This window comes from Daphnia pulex, chromosome 2 (assembly GCF_021134715.1).
Source record: "Daphnia pulex isolate KAP4 chromosome 2, ASM2113471v1".
In the NCBI taxonomy this organism is placed as follows: Eukaryota; Metazoa; Arthropoda; class Branchiopoda; order Diplostraca; family Daphniidae; genus Daphnia; species Daphnia pulex.
Genome location: NC_060018.1, coordinates 5,470,517 through 5,491,034, shown reverse-complemented (window position 1 = coordinate 5,491,034; position 20,518 = coordinate 5,470,517). Strand labels below are relative to the sequence as shown.

Here is a 20,518-nt window from a genome sequence, read left to right as displayed (position 1 = left end):
CTTTCAATAAAAGCTGAAAGAACAAAGGAAAATGTTACGTCAAAGGCGCAAAAGAAATGGCTTTCCACCCAAGTGTTATTTTATTAATGGTATATCTGCCATCATCGGTATATATGGCTAATAAATTTCCATCTCATCTATTACAATGTGGGCGCGTGGGTTGGCACGAATTCCCCGGAGTCATTTTTATGGTTTCTTTTTGTCAACGTTTTTTCGGCGAAAAGAAAAAAGAAATACATTTCGGGAAATTCATTTAAAGTTTGAATTAATACCCGCCCACGCCACCCAAATTCGAAGTTTAGCTCAAATGAAATATGAGGTGGCCTTGATATTGGATAATTGCCTACGTCAAGATGTAGGTAAAGGGAAAACCCTTGAGAGAGCGAGCGTGGGATTTGAAACCAGGGTGTATTGTATCGGTGTATTTACGGTACCGATATGTCGGGAACAAGAGCTTCAGCTTGGGACCGTGATGCCGATGCATTCTAAAAAAAAAGGTAGAATTCTTTTTTATTTGACAACAAAAAATTTGAATCACTTAACAGAACGTTGACAAGGCGGATTTCTCATCCTGTATGATGTTGCGACAATCCTATCTCTTTACATCAAAGACGCTGCGGTTTCCATGGTATCAAAGGGCCTTGGACCGAGGAAACCCTGAGAGCCTTTTTGGCGCAATGTTGTGCCCCGTGGTTTTATTGACGTTGAAGTTTAGACGTCCCATACGTCTGGAAGGATATCTGCTACACTGTATATACTGAATCGCGTAGGCTTATAACTGGCTTTAAAGGGAATTCATTTTGGCAGCACAAGTCGCATCTAACTGAAAGAAATTACTAAGTAAAGAGAAAAAAAAAAAGAAATAAAGAGTAAAGCAGAAACGCCAAAAAGATATTCGTGTTCAGGATTTTATGTCTGGTTGGGTCAGTTGTAAGTGGCCAGTTGACACGGGGGGTCGTTTTCATTAGGGTGAAAGCTCGGAACACGCGCCATCTGTTATAGCCCAAATAGATAGATCACGGAGACTTAATGAAGCTTTCACTTAGTATGTCTCACTCCATCTCCATCCGTCTCAGCCATTCCGTAATACTCGAGCCAGATACATCCAGACATCTTATCTATTTATATATTTTTTTTTTGTGTTGCTCCTTCTCTTCTTTCCTCCTTTGTGAGTGAATCGCCTGCATGAAAACAGATGAACGGCACGACTCGAGATGATGGCCGGTCGGTCGCCTTCATCATCATTACCATCGTCAGTGATGTGATGGCCGCGGCACCGGATTCCCCCCCCCCCCCTCCTATCGCATCCACTTCGTCGTCGTCGGCGGCGGCCATCTCTTTGAATCGATGTAATTTTCTCTTCTCTTACTCGATCGAATGAGGCAATAGTCCATTATATATATATATTTTCCCATGATGTGATACAATAGACTCACGTATTCGATAGCCCGTAGGCTCCGATGATGACCTAGTTTTTTTCTTCTTTCAAATAGATTTGATAGGTTTCGTGACCAACTATTGTGGTGCACGATAGAGGCGCTGGTCACGCGACGCTCCCGGCCGTCGGTCGTCAAATGTCCAACACAAAAGCATGACACGAAAAATCAAAGCCAATCTGCTCTCGTCACCTCATTCCAGATGCACGCGATTACTTTCATCTTCTTCCTAGCTAAAATTCATCGATGAGAACAGCGCAACAAGCTAGATTTTATTGTGCAATTGCACTTGAAAAATGTATCACTGCTTTTGATTTTTTGGTTCCTTCTTCCTGTTCGTTGTGAGCTAACCGTTCGATTTGTCCCCCCACCGGGAGAAGTTACGTACAAGCCTTACCGATTTCATTTTTGGTTGAAATTTTATTCCTCGTCGAATAAGAATTTATTCGCGTAGGGAATAAAGCTAGAATAGAGAATCCTAGTAACTTGCCTCTCTGCATGCTTAAAGGGATTACACGGCAGCTGATTACTGGATCAGTAGGTACGCGTGTAATGAGATGGAAGAAAAGGGGTGTGTGTGTGACTTTGCGTTGTAGTAGCAGGAGCTGTCGCTGAAAAGAGCCGGACAAAATTACCGAAATGTGATCAACGGCAAAGTCGTCTAGTGAAAGGGAGGATGCAGAAAGTTGACAGCGTGTGTAATGGGATATACTTCGATAGTTGATTGAACTGGAAGCCATTCGATTAAGGACCCGAATTCGAGCGTCTTCTTTGTGCCCTGCTGAATTTTATGGACTAGCGTATAGAGGAGGGGGGGGGGGGTCGTTGCGCTGAAAAATCTTGTCCATAATTTTCTCCTCGAGTGTCTTCGCTCTAATGATGTGCCATTTATTGGTAACACGTGGAGTACTGGCTGCTGCCCGGTAAAAACTCTTTTTATTTTCTTTTACGACGCACTATTTTCAACACTTTTTTCGGTACACGTATTTATCTGGAGGCTGTCTGAAATTCCCGTTTTCTGCGTGTTCACTTTAAAAATAGGCACTTTTAAAAATGTACGCGGACCTCCGCTGCACGGTACAATTTCCGTCTGCGCCATCGGCTTTGCCGGGATTTTTTTCCCCCCCTTCCCCTAGCTGACAAAGCGCAGACGACCACGACGACCGCTTAATATCGACGCAATAGTCGTATCGTAAAAATTGTTTCTCTTTTAAAATGGCAAAATATATACAATTTACCGAGAAAACGAGCGAGTCTGTTATACTGTTATGTGCTCTGTCTGTGTGTGTGTGTAGACCTCGTTAAACGACGTAACGACCGAGTTTAGTTTATTAGCCGAAAGCAAGAGAAAGAAAAATGGGGGAAATAAAATAAGAAGGGTGATAATTGATCGGAGGCGCGAAGGGAAAGAAAGTTAGCAACATTTTAGATTTTTTTTTTTTTTTTTTTTTGTTAAATGTAAAGCGATTACGTGTCTGAATGGCGTTGAGCTCAAGCCCGAGTCCAAAATAAAAGTTGTGAGATTCAGCATTCATTAATCTATCGCGTCAAGAGAAGAGAACTAGATGAGGACCGGTCTTCTTGGGGGGCCCCTGGCAGACTTTGACTAAAAGAATAGACCCGAAATTAGCCTAATGAGCAGCGGCTCGTTAGGCTGTAGATGGAAGGAAAAGTCCGTTGCGTTTGTTCATGACCTGGCGCATGTCGTCTTTTGCGAACGGCAAAAGAAGAGCGGGGCGAGGAAAAAAAAGTTGCTCTAACAACGTTGGTACATGTGTAATCATCGAAGTGAAGACGGCAACTAGTACGGAGGCGCAGCAGCCATGTCTACATGATTGACTCGTATGCGAATCTTAATTGGTTTCTAGATTGGGCGGCAGAGACGACGGTCCCAGTTAATTGACCCCCGCTTGCCGAACCAAGAATCGTCTTCCTCCTAACATGGCGCGAATCTCTTTGCACACACACACACACACACGCACGTACACTAGGCTGAGCTTGGCAGACAAGACAGCTGTGCAACATTCCGTACATTTTACCTTTCTCGGGGTCCCCCCCCCCATCCAATTTCCATCTTCTTGTATGTATAACTACTACTGCTGGAAGTAGACAAAAGACTTGTTATGCCTCCCTGATATCGATTCGTTGCGCAGAGGTAAAGAGAAAAAGAAAGAGAGATAGAGCAGGGAGCTGTTTAGATGCCGGTGCACAGGCGCTTTGTGGCTGCGTCTTTATCGGTTTTTATTTTATTTAATTTTTTTTAAACTCGCACGCCGACTTTTCCGTGGGTAATATGCCTTTTTCTTCTTGTTGTGCAATTTTCAACTCTTGTTTGATCAAACCAGCGCGCTTTGCGTCAGTGCCGGATGAGAGGCGAGTCATTGCTGGATGCACATTGATTTTTGGCTTCGCACTCCTACTCTCTCTCTCTTTTATATATTAGATTTCATTCTATATATAATATAACATATACACATTTATATATTTTTCTCAGCGCGAACTCTATATCCATCCATTATGTATCGTCATCCATAATGAAGGCGGGCACACATCCAAAAAGGCGAATAAGAATGAGGACGATGGCTGCTAGAATTCAGATAATGAAAGGAATTGTGTCTCTCTTCTTACAAGGAGCCCGGGAGTTTGTAGCTAGACTAGACTCTATGCTATGCACAGCCCGGTCTAGTGTATCGTAGTTGAGCTTTAATGTCGGGATGGTTAGGGGTTTGATACATATGCATTGAATTCCGCCAAGTTGAAGGCAGCAGCTACCACCGCAAGGCTGTTCATTTATTCCAAGCAGCTGTCATCATCTTGGCGTAATTCAATTATTTATAGGAATCGACGCAACTACAAGGGGAAAAAAAAAGACGTGGGGAATGTCACGACACACCCCCGATTTCCGTTTCATGTGTCGACATGAAAGTGTAAACGACACTTGCTTCTTTTTTTCATTGAAAATATCAGCGATTTTTGGCGATGCCTTTATTCCTCCCGCTCGCTCGATGGCGCATCTACTACACGTGAATATTTGATCCTTTCCTTTTTTTCCGTTTTTTCCCATTTTGCTTGCGCGAATCGAACAGCAGAGAGAGAGAGAGAGAGCGGGAAATATTGATTTCGGTTTCGTGGTGCCAAGAATACACCACCTACTATCTTTGGCGTCTGCCGTCATCCTCTCTCTCTCTCTCGTTTGGCAATGGAAGAAATGACATCAAGGGAAGAGGCAGCAGCAGCGCCAGGCCTCGATTGGTCTGTTGGAAACTTGTGCGCTCTAGATTAAGGACATGTATTGGAGCTTGTCCCTGACCAGGCACGAAGGCTAACACGGGTTTGAGCAAAAGCCATGAGGCAGAGTTGGACGCATTTGATATGTCTTGATTTATCACGACACGGAGCGTCTGGAGGACTTAACGGGAGGAGGAGGATGCTACTAATGAACATATTACCGCCACTCTCTCTGCCCGATCCTTGCACATGACGTCCTAGACAGTGACACGTTGAGTCGCAATCTATCGCCATTTGAACGGGAGTTGACTTTGTTTTCAAAAAGAATGGCAGTGCTGGCAAGAGCAACAGCCATCTTGACCAATGGCGCGGTGACCGGCAGATGAACTTTGGGCTTAATCTTTGGGAGTCATAACAGGGATTTGAAGACGTAATAATGCATTTGAAGCAATGGCAGAGCATTTTCTCTGAGCTTGCCATTAATATCAATTACGCTCCGAGTGCAGTGTGTATATGTAGTGGTACTCGCTGGTTCTCGTTTGATTTGCTGCTGTTTCTTTGGAGAAGAGAAAGAAATAAAACACATATACGCCTTGGCGGATGAAACATTGCATCGGTGGCGCCGAAGAATGGGAACTTACTGGTAGACGTGGTAATAGATTATAAATCGCTCATTCTTGTACCCCGCTCGCAGTGTTTCTGTCTCTTTAATATCTATCAAGCTCTTATTTCTCCCTTTTTCTTTTTACAATATTCGACGGCCTTTTCTGTTTATTTGCTAGCCGGTATCACATATCTCTGCGCGCTAGCTCTTTGCTGGGGCGGGTTATTTATTTATTTTATTTTTTCTTTCCGGAGATGTTTGACGCCAACTGATGATGAATGTCCGCGTAATCACTCGGTAGGAAACTCTTGACGCCGTCTCTCTTTGCACTTATGGCCGCCACTAGGAGCTGATGCCCGTTTGGCCCCGTTTGTCATCCGACCGACGACCATGGGGAGGGTCTCTCTTTCATATCAGAGAGAGATGGGGTGAGAATGTAGAGAGTGCCGAGTCTTTTCGTTCGGGAGGGAGTTAAGTGACATACCTACCATTGCCTAAAAGTTAGGCAATGGTCCTCGGCGGCATCTTTCACTTTCTAAGCTTCATCTTTCTGCTTTGGCTTGTTCTTTTTTCTTCTGTACTTTTATGAGATCTCCTTTATTATTATTTGGCTTCGGGAGTGGATGCGAGTCGGCCCTGCGTCATTACGCCGATATTCAACCGTCGGTAGTATATACTGCGGACCTCGTCAATAACTTTTCCTGCTTCTTCTTCTTCTCCCAACATGTGAAAGAAAAGAAACGGCCGCTCTCTTTCATCGCCGACCTTTTATTGCATCGAAAAAAAAAGCCAAGCCCCTCGTACTGCTGTCTTGTATGTGCGTCTGTTTCTCCCCCGAGTTTCTACACAAGCTCTTCTTTATTAGACATTTGTTTGACTTATCGGTATGGAATGATCATTTTTCTTCTTCTTCTTCTTCTTCTTCTGGCTCTTCCTCTGCCCTCTGTTGTCGCTGTCGCAAAAGGCATTACTTCCGGGCTCGTTTCGTGTCTCTTTACTTGTCCATTCCGTGAGAATGCCTGCCTGCCCAGCTAGACGCAGGGTTGTACGCGGGGGATTTACTGGATACGTACTCTGCAAACAGGGCGACTGATGACACGAGTCCGTCATTTATTAAACAAGGGAGAAGAAGCGAGAGGGGCTGCTGCTTTGTTGAGGTTCTTTTTTTTTCTTTGTCCAGGAGAGAGAGAAAACAAAACAAACAAGAAAGGGTCACGGCACAAAAGGATGTGTCCGCTTAGGCCACGTGATCTTTGACGTTTGAAGTTGTGGACGGGGGTTGAGCACAAAATGTCTTTGCTCTCCGTGAACACAACTGACGATGCAGACGAGCGAAATTGAAATTGATTGTGTCGGTCTCCATTAAAGGCAAAATGAAAGGAGTCTTTGAAATCGAGCAATCAGCAAGACGTCTTTGTTTTTTGTTTTTTGCTTGCTTGTTTTTTTATTTGTTTCCATTGCGAGTCGGTAGGCAACCGTCGGTAAGGTCAGTTCACTTCCGAGGAATAGCATTTGCGTCATTTTCATGTATCAGTAATCCGTGTCAACTTAAACTATTTAGTCACTTGGTGACTTTTTTATTGTTTAAAAGAGTCTATGACGCATGCAAATGAGTAGGCTTTGGCTAATGTCAAAGTTCCACCTTTGCCATTATGTTTATTATTTCAGTTGGAAAAAAACCCAACATTAAATAACAAAATAGAACATAAAAATGCGTTTTATTCTGCAAGGTTGTCCCCCTTTATAATGTCAAGAATTCTCACCCACGTCTTGACTTTTATATTTCTGTTGCTATCGTCACTTGAGTTGTCAAACGTCGCTTGTGTCACTTCTTTGATTCAGGCCTTTTCGTCGAAACCATTTTCTCCTTTTGAATGCCGCCCTTAAATAAAAAATCCGTCGTGTTGAGTGAACGTCTGCCGTTGATGACACAGCCAAAATATTTGTTTGATCATTGATGTAGATGGAATGAGGAACTCTGGCATGAGATTTGTGAGTGGTTATTTACTTGTTTTCAGTGTAACGACCTCGATTCCAATTTGATTAAGAGTCGCTCATTGACGCGTTCGTCCAATTACCATTTCAAAGGAATTGGAATCCGCGCTGGATTCTGTTGACCCTTCAACAGTTTATGTTTCGGTTGGGCGCGTTTTCGTTCGTCGGCCAAATCACAACTTTGCAGATTGCTTCACAAAGAGTCACCTTTGAAAGGTCAACACTCAAAGGGGAATGTTTTTTTAAACTTTGGCTGTGAACTCATTTGATGTTTACGAACGAATTCAAGTAAGGCAAGCAAGAAAGTTTAGCCTGTTGTACTCCGGCTTTAGTATTTTTAAAAATTGATTTACAGGCATGGGTGTTGCTCTGCTGGTAGCTCTGGGGCTAAATCATGTAATGGATAACCTGAATCCTTCCTTCCATCACCTTGCATTAAAATGCCAAAGTTCAGTTCCATTACGGACACATGTACCAGCTGAAGAAAGAAGCGGAACAAATTAATTGAAATGGATCTCGAGTATTAATTAAACTGGTAAACTTTTCTCTTTGTGCGTAGAATAAAATGCAGTGGTTCGTTTTTTTTTGGGTACGGCTGGTCGTTGCCCGCCAGCAAAGCAACAGAAAGTCAAATTTACCCATTAAACAAAAATAAACTGAATCCGAATAACTCTATTGCGATTAAATTTATGGTAATTTTTTAAAAAGAAAAATAGTCGAGTAGCACACAGGAAGTGTAACAACAGGTGAAAGCGGAGAGCGTGAATTTTAATTGACGGAAAGTTGTCAATTACTAAGAGCTCCGTGAAAAACAGCGGGGACACTCCCGACTTTTGCCAGGGGAAAATTAAACAGTTGCCGGAATTCGAGTTCCACTCTCGGTTTATTTTGCTGTTTATTTCTCATGTAGTCTCACTGTGTGGTTCCATTTTGTTGGGAGTTTTTTTTTTTTTTTTTTTTTTTTTCCTGTCTGTCTGTGTGATTTCCCCCTCGTTCTGGTACGGTATAGAAAGAATCAAAAAGGGGCGTCGCATGATGCATCCGACAGCGACAAGACGAAGACAAAAAGGAAAAATCACCCAGCAGGAAAAGTAAAAAAGAAAATTAAAATGTTACGGTTCAAAAAGCGTCAAAAAGAAGCAGAAATAGAAAGTCAATAATACAATGGTGCTACGTATACAATGTGTACTTTGGTAGGTACCATATTTTCTTGTTTTCATTCGAGTGAATTTATATGCGCACTTGAGTCGAGCCGTGTTTGTATGTATATTTCCAACTCTATAGCTCTCTGGCTATACGCTTTTGTTGTCGTTACGTCGTTTCCAGTTTTCTTGCCTTTTTCTCCTTTCACTTAAAAGCTCAAAAGGAAGGAAACGGGAATTCATGGAGATGCACTTCCGCAGTTTATAGCATAGGCCATACGCAGTTTGTCTGTGTATAGACTGGAAAGGATGTTGAAGATTTGGAGGGAGACGTAGAGGGGGGATATGACGCGATGCTTGGTTGGAATGTTGTTTACGTATTTTTATACCATGTCAAGAAAAAGATGCTGCTGCATATTGTGTCTAGATTTCTAAGGCCGATTTGTTACGCACCGTCATGTTTGGTGAAAGAAAATTGGGCAAAACTATTTTCAACATTTTTTTTTTTAAGTAAAATTTTGTTGTGTGTTTCGTCGTGAAATACCAACCGTGACGTTTGTCGTGGCTACACGTCAGCAATGCAGTTGTTGACCTCAATACTTTTGATTACTCGGGCATCTTGAGATGGATTTTTTGCTGACAATGTCGTCATCAACAGCGACCGGTTCCTGTTTGTCAAAAGATCATTTTCAATGTTTATCTTAACGTTTATTGGAAGCTTCTCCGGATCGCCAACAGGATTTCTTTTTTTTTCTTCCTATTCCCTCCGATATCTTTTGTTTCTAGATGGAACCGCATCGCTTTTGATTGGATCGGCCGGTATAAAGGACGCTATACCAATTTCTAAAAACAAGAAAAAGAGAAAATGCCACATAGCGGACGTACGTGTTTGAGGTGTTTACGTCCCTTTTATTAAGACTCGCACACAAAAAAGACGACGGCCGTTGGTATTTTTTCTTCTTCTTCCTTTTTTCCCTTTTTTATTTTGTCGGTCGATGTAATTTCGTTCCGGACCGCTAGGGAAATGGATCCGCTGAGGGCGATGAACTAGGGGGCCGTGGTCCAGACCTTTTTTTTCTCTCTCTATTCTTTTCATCGTTTTCGACTTGCTGGAAACTCTGGAAATAATAAAAAGGAGAATATCGTATAATATTTTTTTTCTTTTTTCGTCCAATCCATCGTCACTGTGTAGTGTGTAGTGTAGGGGAACTTTTTTTTTCGAGTCTTTTGCCTCTTCACTTGGTTTAATCATTTCCGTAATGACCTGCCGCCTCGAACGCGCATCAGCATATCTTGGCCTCTCTGCATTCCTTAGCTGTCAAAAGTTCCAGACAAAGTCATAAAGATCTCTTGCAGCAGCAGCAGAGCAGTAGTAGTCTAGTGTGATGGTGGTTGTCTTAGGAGTCTATACACAAACCCACACATTCTCGCCGACCTTTTCTTTCTCAAAAAAAACACACAAAAACGCAAATTTTCTCTCTTTTGCTTCCTTCCTTTGCGTCTTTTGTTTCTTCCTGGCTTCCATTTGGCACGGACCTGTATTCTGAGGATAGCCGTGCTGATTATTATTCATGACATCAAGTGCCAAGTTGAATATATATACGCAGCGTTACTCAACGCGCTAGGCGCGCCGCTTCACTCTCCTTTCCTTCCTTTTCGGCCCTCCTTTATCCGCCATTGTCCAGCACCCCCCACTGCACGGCTGGTGGATGTGTATAAGAAACGGACAGAAATACAATAAGGGCACGTTATTATCCCGTGACGTCTGTGTTATAAGGAAAGACAAGGGAGAGAGCCCAGAGAAATATTTATTTACGTATAGAGTATATGGTGCTATACACATATATAACTATACTTTTGGGGGGAGACTATGCGTATGTAGATAAACGGTCATTTGCACCCAAATAACCCCTACTTTTTGTTTTCGTTACGATGGGGGAGAAGTTGGTTGGGTCAAATGTCTCTATTGACTTTCTTCATTTTTTTTTTTTTTTTTTCTTTTCATCTTTTGATATTTAAACATAAATCGTGAGGGTTCCTGAGATTTTTTTCCTGTACGCGTTCGAAACAATGGGGGATCGTCTCTCATGAACGACTATTTTAGGATGAGAGGGAAAAGAGGAGAAAAAAAATATCAGACTCTTCTTTTTTTAAAACTTTTAGTAAGCTAATGAAAAGATGCCTTTAGTCAGCCCACACACACGACAAAAGGATGCGGCGCGAGCTGGGAGTGTGCTGTTGTTCCTACTGCTCCGTGTCTGTGTTATTAATCCTGAGGAAGGAGAAAAATAGAGAAGACAAGACATATTTTCACATAGCCTTCTTTCATGGAAATGTTGAAGCTTCATAAAAGAAACAAACTGACGAAAGTTGAAAACAAAACAAAAAAAAAACCCAAGGAAAAAAATAAATCTCGGTCGGAACTGCTGCTGGCGGGGTTTAGCTTTTTGGAATATCTCGGCCGAGTGCAGAGTAGGGCAAGACCTAAATGTTTACTTTACCTAATAGTATTATTACTGTAAATACATGCCATGGCATACACCTTTTAACCAGCCGCTTTCTTTCCCCAAATAATCGTCGTCGCCAGCAACGTGATGGACTCAAAGTGGTGGGGAGGCCCGGGCTTGGAATGAAGAAGAAAAAAACAAAACAAGAGGAAGAAAAAGCCTTTACGAAGTATGTAGCTGGAGAAAGCTGTTTTTCTAGTTAAGTACTAACGGTATCTCTCTTCTATTATCGCACGTCCAAGAAGATACTCTGAGCATTTTTGTTTTTGTTTTTTCTCTTTTGTTATTTAATTGATTGGGCAAGTGAAGAATAACGAAGCTCAACAACGGCAGATTGATGCCACACGACTTTGATAATATCAAAGTCTTTATCAGTTACCTGATGTTTTGTGAAAAAATGCAGTTCTATCGGAAGCAGTTTTTTTTTTTTTTTTTAATCGGATTCCGTTCATTATTTTATGTACGAAACTTTGGCAAATCGGACTGGACACTGGGATTGTTAGTTCGCAACAAAGCACAACGTATGTGATCTTTCGACAGGGCTGCGTATCTTTAGTAGGAAGGGCTTTATCGTTGATAGAAATAAGGAATGATACGCACAAGATAAAAGAAGAACTTGTTTGGGAAAGAAACTTTTCTTCTTGCTTGCTTGCTTGATAGATACAACTGGAGGATGTTGCCAGGTTCTTTGGCGTCCCTCGTTGAGTGGTTGGAAAAGGATTTCGTTTTTTGATACTTTTGGGTTGTTCACTCTCTTTTAGTTGCCTCTTATCGGTGCCAGTTCTTCTGCTGGCCCGTCTCCCACGGATGTATTTCTCTTCTCTTATTTTTTGGTGCCCCTCACTCCCTCCTTACTTCCCTTATTAGAAACCCAAGAGGATTTTCGAGCCTAGTCGTATTTTTTTTGTTGGCCACTACGCAATCTGAGCTGCTTTTCTTCCGTCCACTTCCTGCCCCCTTGTTTCTACCTAATATCAGTGAGAATATTATTTAAACGAAATCCATAGCCAAATACCAGGGGAAAGGAGCTTTTTTTTCTTTTCTTTTGTTTTGTGTGTGTTTTTGAGGACGACTATGAAGAAACAAACCGCGCCCCTCGGTCTTCATTTTTTTTCTTTCTCTCTACCACATCCGGTTGGTTCCGGTCGGCTACTTCCATGGTTGCTGTGTGTGTGTATCGTTCCCACTTAATGTTAGCTCCATCCCCCCCCCCCTTCGACCCAACTACATGGATATAGGTAATACACTAGTCCCCCAAGTTTTCGGTCGTCGTTGGCTTAGCTTTGGTGCTCCGTGTCGCTGTTATTGTTGGCGACACGGAGAAAAGAAGTCGAAAAAAAGTAAAGTAAAGTTGTCGGTCGCCAAGTTTCAACCCCACCTCTTCTCCCCCTTTTCTTTGCTCTCCAGGTAGACGTTATTATAACTCTTGAATGTTCTCATTCTGTCCTTGTCTCTTGTTGTTTTCTCTTTTTTTTTCGGGTATTTTTTAGTTTTTAGTATTATTATTTTTTTTCTTTTCCTTTTTCGTTTCTTTTCCCGTCGTCGTATTAAGTAGAGGTACAGGAAATTCCTCCGGCTAAGGGGGGTTTATGTCTGTGTATTTCGTTTGAGGGCGATTTCGGAGCAAATGGATAAATAGTTGCAACACACACACACAACCGGTCAGCCCCGGTCTGCACCAAAAAAAAAAAAATGGACGGACGGACGTAAGGAATAAAAGAAAAGAGAAGGGAGGAAATTCGGTTCCGTTTGACTGGCGTGAGATTTCCACCAGCGCTTCCTTTGCGCCGTTTTTCCCCATTTTTGTGTGTGTGGTTCGAGAAAGCAGCAACTGTTGAGAGCGCACTAAAGAATCGGTTTGTTGATTGCGTTCAACTTGTGATTGGTCGATTTTTTATTATTATCAATGAAAAACGGGAGAGCATTTTTGTGACGGGGCGACCGGCGACGTGGTTCTCACAACTACATTTAGGAGGGATCCATTGATTGTTTGATGGCCGATGCTCGTTTCTTTTCCTATTCTTTTGCCAAACGACAATGGCAGCAGCAGAACGGACGACTTTTTCTTCTCCCCCCCACTCCTTACGACACGACAGCGGAGAGATCCCACTTGATTGGTCTTCACGACGGAAGTCGGCCCAATTTTCCGGCCTGCTGCGGATAAACAAAAGCCCCTGTGCCGTCGCTGATTAGTTCAGCTCCGCCCACTCTTCTCCCACCGCTGGAAATTAGAAGGACAAAAAGAAAAATCAATTTTTTAAACAGTTTAATTCCAAATATCTCGCGATTGAAAAAAAAAGAAAGAATTAAATCTGCAACTTTTCATTAAAAAGTTACAGCTGTTGTTAATATTTTCCAGCTTCAAATTTTGAAATTTATTTATTTTTTAATTATTTTTTTTTTCTGCCCTTGTGGCACCACCCGGTTCGCGGTTTTAACCGAAACGATTCAACGTGAACGCCTAAAATTTTCAATTGCCATTTTCAGCACTTGTACACGATTGCCATTCTTTCTCTCTCGAAAATAACGACAATACTTTTTCCTTTCTTTTTCTCCCTTGGCTGAGTCGATTTTTTGATGAGGTCTTCCAACCAGACGCGCCGGAAGGGAAGGCCGCGCGTTGTACGGCCTCAAGGTTGCAATTGCACATGCACCACCGCAGCAGCCTCGTTATACGCAATAGTTTTATTTATTTCGACTTGTTATTACCGTATTCTATTTAATGTCATAAAAATTTAGGAATAAAGGTTAACTTTGTTGGGGTTTTTTCTCTCTTAAAAAAGGAAGGTTCTCTTTTATTGCATTTCAAATTCCATGCCGAATAATTTGTGTTGTTGTTGTTGTTGTTTTGAGAGAGGGAGCGGAGTGGCACTCGACTCTACGGTCGGTTAATTACGGCGCGTGATGTGAAACAAAAGTTATTTGACAAGTTCTCTCTGGCTCTCGGCAGCCTCTTCGTTTCATCGCTTATACATATTCACTCTTCGTCGTTTCACGGAGTAGGCGAAACAGCGAGAACTACTTACATATTTCTGACTGGCGACGAGCTTTTTCGAGAGCACACACACCAACAATAACACGGGGGCATACTTCATTTTGTCGCTGAGTGGAAAGTTGCGGTCGTTTGGCGTCGCCTTTTCAAATGTGTCATCGACCGTATCTCCACTTTGTTCGCCAGTTTTCTTCTTCTCTTTTTTCTTGTCTCTGTCTGTGTGTTGAGTCTTAAAAATTGTTGAAAATTGCTTCTAGTTACGCACTTGTTTTATGAACCCCTTAATATCGCTCACTCCGCTGTGCATTATAGTCACCGGGCGAGCTAAATGCGGTTTAGGAAAGGAGAGGGAAAATAGAAACGTGGTTAGTTGTTATGCTAGTAGGATAGTGGCACGGATGAGGGGTGGGGGAGTGGGGGGGGAAGGAAATGATGTTAGATGGCGAATTGAGATGGAGTAGACGAATAATTATATTAATATCGCAGCTCTCATGAATACAAATATATAGATGTATATGTATGTATATATAATATCATGTCAAAGTGAACGCTCGGGGTGAAACATGGGGCAGAATTTGTTATTGACCGGATAAGAAAAGAAAAAAAATTTAGTTTTATTCTTTTCTTTCGATTATTATGCTTATTATTTTTCTTTTTTTTATGCGCTAAGATTTTAAGGAGGTTTTTTTTTAGTTTTTTTTAAACACACTCACATGATCTGTACAAGAAATTTAGGAAAAGAGACACTTGCGATATATTCAACTTTGTCTGAAAATCACTCGGAACACAAAATGTTACACAAAAAAACAAAAGAATGACACTTGAAAACTGTTATTTGACAAATAATAATAAAATTAAAGAAAACAACGAAAATCTCCTCCTTTCTTATTTGGTCTGAGCTGTATTTCACGTGACTGCACGGCCGGCCGGGACGCGGTCCGTGCAGCCTTGTCGTGTGACATGTTGAACAGAAAAAAAAACGGAACAAAAAATTCAATCATTTGATATACAACAATCTTTTGGGGGGGGGGTTTGTTTTTTTAAGCGATTAAAATCAATCACGATAGAAAAAAAAACAAAAACACATTTTTTTCTAGATTTACATTTTTTTTTAGTTTAAATTTTTCAAAAAAAACACACACGGCGGAGGAGTTCACGTACACAAATGAGGAATACGATTATATTTTAATATATTTATGTTTTAATAGTGATAATGGTTATATCGTCTGTAGAAAATCTTTTTTTTTTTTGGCCATCACGTCACGAGTTGTACCTTTTTGTACAGCCACTGTGTTCCTCGCCCGGTTTCATTTTTTTTCTGTACAACATTAGATTCGTCATCGACAGAATAGCAATCATGGGAATGCTGGCCGAATGTTGGCCACCTTGTGCGCTACAAGCACCACATGGCGGGCCCTGCGTTTCCTATTTTTTTTTTCTTCTTGTTTGTTTTGTGTGTCATGGACGACAGCCGTCCTTCCTTCTGCTTCTGGACTGGCTGTTTTTGGTGGATTCTTCTTGATTTTTTACTTATTTACACACTCACCCCATAATCCACGATGGGGGGCCGGCCGGTCGATTATTGACGTTCCTTCATTTCCCCCTACAAACAATTTGGACCTTTCGCTGGCCCGGTCCCTCTCACAATGCAACTTCTGCAAAAGTGGGACACATTTTGAATAATAGAAAACCTCGTCGTTGTCGCAAGGAAAATCTCAAAAGTCAAAACAGCCGGAAGTTGTGGGGTTTGACTGCTCAACTTCGACCGTCTTACCTTGCTGAAATTTCAAAACTCTTTGCCTCCCACCCCAATCGATAGGAATGTACATGTCATCGTGTAGCGACGACAGCCAAATTGATTTCCCTTCGGCGGATGGATGGATGACTGGCTGGAATCTAAGCGCAACTTTATTATTGTGTTTTTTATTTCATTTCGAGCTCTGCATTTTCGACGAGATTTGCCAACTGTTTCAGACGTCGGTGGCGCATTCTTCTTGGTAGCCCTCGTCAGGTGAGTCTCTGGCGAAGTGGTGATGAGATCTCTTTCCGTTGTGGGTGCCCGGTCGCTGCTGCCAGAAGCGCGGGCCTTTGGCATTTGAAGCGGTGGCGATCGGACTCGACTCTGCGCTGCTGTTGGCCTTGGAACCGTAGCAGCTGCTGGACGAATTGTGGGTCTGCTGCTGCTGCTGCTGCTGATGGCTGTGGTGGTGGTGGATCGATGGGTCGTCACTGGGAGCAGGTGGTTGTTGTTGTTCCATTGCCGCCCCCGCCGCCATGGCCGCCAGGTGTTGAGAAGACGGTTTAGGCAAAGTGGGCGGCGGGCTGGTGCGCGGAAGACCGTAATCCGGCGGGTAAGGGACAAAGTTTTGTCCGCATACGGCTTCCTGTCCCTGCTGCTGCTGCTGCTGCTGCTGGACAGGTATCCGGCAAGGCAAACTGTAACTATCGACACTGACGGCTGACTCACCAGCTTCACTCTCGCTTCGGTCGGCGTAGGAGCCGGGCAGGAGATCCCGCGGATTCTGGATGATTTGCCCGCTGGAATAGGGGACGTAGATTTGAGGCAGGCCCGTCCTATCCATCACGGTGAGTGGCACGTGCGGCAGATGGATGGGCGAGCCGATGTGCTGGCCGCTGCTGCTCCGGCTGCTGCCCTGATCGATGGTCAAGTTATTGTTTGCTCCGTCGGACGTGTCCTCCTCGGACGTCGGGTTCAAGATGTGATCCCACAGGGCCGACGGGTAGAAGGAATCGGTCTGGGCGCTCTGGTAGTCGCCGGCCGACGTGGCGGCCAAAATGTCGCGATCGGCCGACAGGCCGTGCGTGTGGTAGCGTCGATTGAGGGTCGAATAATCGAGCGGCGGTCCCAAATCGTAGCCGTAATTATCGGAACTGGTTCTGGCGTCGTGGATTAAATCGGGTCGGTCGCTCAGCCCGGAAGCGGTTGCGGCTGTCGTGACGACGACGACCCGGTTGGGCGACTGCGGGTTGACGAAGGCGATTTGCCCGTACTCAAGCGCCGACAAAGTGGGTGATTTGGCCGCAGACATTCCTGACATTGTCGGGCATTGATTGCCTCCGTGATTGTTGGTGCCCAGCAAAACTGCCGGACGCTGACCGCCGGCTTTACCGTTGTTGTCTTCCAGTTTGTTGGCCGATGAGCCGCCAGAGTTTGCCGAACTCCTCGTGCGGATGAGCATCAGAAGGAGGATGGCCACGACGGCGGCCAACAGGATGAAGAGGCCGGCTCCCAGTCCGGCTATTTGGGCGCCTCCCAGTCCGCCGACGACGGGCGCTTGGACGTCGACTCTGAGCGTCAGGTTGACTCTGGCCAGTCCGGCGGCGTTGGCGGCCACGCAAACGAATTCGCCGCTGTCGGTTTCTCTGGCCGGACTCAGGATGAGATAACTGGTCTTTTCGTACTTGCCCTCCTCGAGGATGATGACGGTCCGTGTCTCGTCGGACGGATATCCGTCGCCTTCGGCAGTTTCTCCGACAGGTAGCGCTTCCGGTTCGCCAGGAATGCTTCCGTTGGCCATGGGACGGCCGCGCCACAACCAAGTGATTTCCGGCGAAGGAACGCCGCTCATCCGGCACGTCAAAGTGGCATTCTCGCCGGCCGAGGCTTCGACGTGCAGGTGCGGATGTCCGCCGCCGGCCAGCAGCGGAGCAGCTGGAAACGGAATCACTTGAGGGGCGCATGCAAAGTCGTCGACTTGGAGTTCGATGAGGGCCCGGCCGGCCAGCCTTTCGGGCAGGGCGCAGGCGGCCGTGGCCGGGCTGGGCACGTTGTGCTGCTGGAGCCACTCGCGCAAGTAGCGGAGTCTGCAGTCGCAAATCCAAAAATTGTTTTGCAATTCAAGTCCGTGCAGTCGACTGGGCAGCGAGGAGACGACGTCCGGTCTGAGCTCTTGCAGTCGATTGCCTCCCAGTCGCAGATGGGAGAGCTGGTCGAGTCCGTCGAATGCACCGGCCGCGAGCGTCTCGATCTGACAGTCGGACAGGTCGAGTTTGACCAGTCCAGGGGCCTGGTCGAAAGCGCCCTGCTCAATCTTCTGGATGGGATTGGAACTGAGTCTGAGCTCGCGCAATGAAACGGCATCGCGCAACGCCTCGCTGGGCACGTCCGTCAGCAAATTGTCGCTGATGTCGAGCTCAATTAGGTTGGTGAGTCCGCGCAGGGCCGTCGGGTCCACCTGGCCGATCCGACAGGAGGCCAAATAGATTTTCTGCAAGTTGAGGAGATTGGCCCTGGAGAAGGCCTCGCGCGGCAGGGTCTGCAGGTTGCTGCCGGACAGGTCCAGCACTTGAGTTTGCGGATCAATGTTGGACGGCAGGGTGATGAGACCGCGCTGGCGGCACTCGACCGTCTGCTTGCCGCCCTTCCACTTGACGCCCGGGCAGGCTCCGGCACCTCCGGCGGCCGACATGACCACCATCCATGTCGCACACAGCACCAAGATGGCATTCCATCTCTCGACTCCCATCATAATAGTCCACGTGCTGCTTCGGCTTCTGCTTTTGCTGCTGGCCATGATATTTTTAGCTTTTTTAATTTCCTCCCTTCTTCTTCTTCTTCTCAGCTTTTCCCTTTTTTATTTATTGGGTTGCGCCGGAGCAGACAGAAGAGGAGACCTTGTCTCGAGTGCCTTAGATATTTTTGCCCTTTTAGTAAAAAGGAAAAAAATAAAAAAATATCTACCACCAGGAAATGGAGGGTACGTCTTGCGTTATCAACCGCAGTCCATCAGGGATCTCTCTCTCTCTCCCCCTTTTTGGGGGAAATAAAAATCTAACACACAGAGAGAGAGAGAAGCTTGAAATGAGATTGAGGGGTAGTAGTGGGCGGTGTGTCGACTCGCTTAAAATGGGGGAGAGATAGTCGCAGTCAAAAGGAGAGAGAAAAAAAGAGACTTCGGACGATGATATTAAACAGAGACACTTGAACCACCACCCTCGAGTCTGAGCGAATCGATGACGACACTTGACAATTGCAGCATTGGGGTGACTTTGCTGCCTCCTCTTTCTTTTCTTTCTTTCTTCTTTTTTTGAGATTTTATTTTGAGATTTTGTTGTGTGTGTGTGTCTGGAAATGTATTTCTCGCCACTTGTGAAAATGTCCGGACGTCGGTTTTGTTTCGTTTCGTTTCTTCTCACACAGCCGAAGCGAAACAACAAGAGGGAGACAGTGTGCGCTGTTAAAAAAGAGTACACGAGCCCTAAAGAGTCAAGGCTTTTGAGGATCGAGTGCAGAGGTGAAAGGTGGGCAAAAGTTTTCCTTTGGGTTATTCCTTCCTGTTGTGTGTCTGTGTGTGTGCGCGTCTCCTCCTCTTGCGTGTATATCCAGACGCGACGACAAACGTCTCGAGCGGAAATCAACTTCTTCTTCTTCTTCTCACAACGAGCACAAACACAGAGACACACATTCACTGGCGCACACAAACACTCGTGAGTCGGGAAAGAAAAAAAAATTGGAGGGGGGCTGCTGCCGAATTCTTTTTCTTTGATTCTCAGTCGCCCTGTGCTCTCTCTAGTACTTCATTACGACGCTCGTCGTAGCCGAAAGAAGAAGAGAAACGGCCTCGAGGGAGCGACAGGAAGTTGAAGAAGAAGAAGCACCAAATAATAATAACAACGTCGTCTCAACGGGGGGAGGAAAGAAAAAAAGAAAAAAGGAAAATGGGTAACTTCACTGGCAGATGTCCGTCAACCGACGCCAATAGATTTCGGCCGTCGTCGAGCGTGTCAGTCAATGTGTCGCACTTGTTCGCGGTCGATTTCACTCAAGTGAATCGACTGAATTTGTGAATTTTTAACCAAAAACTTTTTTGTCTTTTTTCTTTCGATCGGGTTTTTGAAAAATAAACTGCGGGGTAGAGGGGGGAGTAAGTGATGGGCGTCAAACAAACTGGAGTGTCTTGTGCGTTGGGTGTAGCACTTTTGGGCTACGTGAAAATCGTAGCGGAAGCTCATCCGCAGTCGGTGAGCAGCGAGCGCGGAGACGAGACTGATGTTGCACTAGGATCGGCAGGTTCCTTTTCCCCTCCACAAAAGCCCCCCCACACGCTAAGGACCACCTCCTTTTTCCGAGCCTCCTCCTCCCCAATTTAACCCAACCGACGCTGCAGCTGCGGTGGCCGCTCGTTCCGGAGGGCAGCCCATGGCACAGCAGCAGCGTCGTCATCTCGTTTTGCTGTGCACTAATGTTCGCTTGACGTTCGTTCAGTTTTTTTCTTCTCTGCTCATATCCTTCCTTTCTCTTTTTAGATTTTTCTTTCTTCCCTTTACTCCTTTTTTTCGGGGTTGTTGTGTGTACTGTGATTATTGTTATTATTACTATTATTCCGTTCCTTTTGACTTGGTTCTTCTTCTGCTTCTTCTTCTTCTTCGGGTCTTCGTGCGTTCGCATCCGGCCCAGCCCTCCCCCCGCCATTATCTTTCCTCGACTTTTGCGAGTCTGAAAAGCAGCTCGGAAGGTGTACACTGGCGCGGTGTGTAGTCGACAAGGAACCGGCAAAGACAAAAGATTGTTTAGCTTCTATTATTCCTCGAGCTATATACCCCCAACTACATTCTACACAAAGTCTAAGAAGAAGAAAACAAAAAACCAACAA

General features: G+C 44.8%; 2 protein-coding genes across 2 annotated transcripts in view; one reads left to right on the top strand and one right to left on the bottom strand.

Moving 5' to 3' along the window:
- LOC124188643 overlaps positions 1-20,518 on the top strand; it is a 119,397-nt gene that overhangs the window by 6,746 nt on the left and 92,133 nt on the right. The gene's annotated exons all lie outside the window — the stretch shown is intronic.
- On the bottom strand, positions 14,358-19,930 carry LOC124188642. The gene has a single exon (XM_046581423.1). It carries the CDS (start codon positions 18,437-18,439, stop codon positions 15,875-15,877), a length of 2,565 nt encoding a protein of 854 aa, XP_046437379.1. The 5' UTR covers positions 18,440-19,930; the 3' UTR covers positions 14,358-15,874.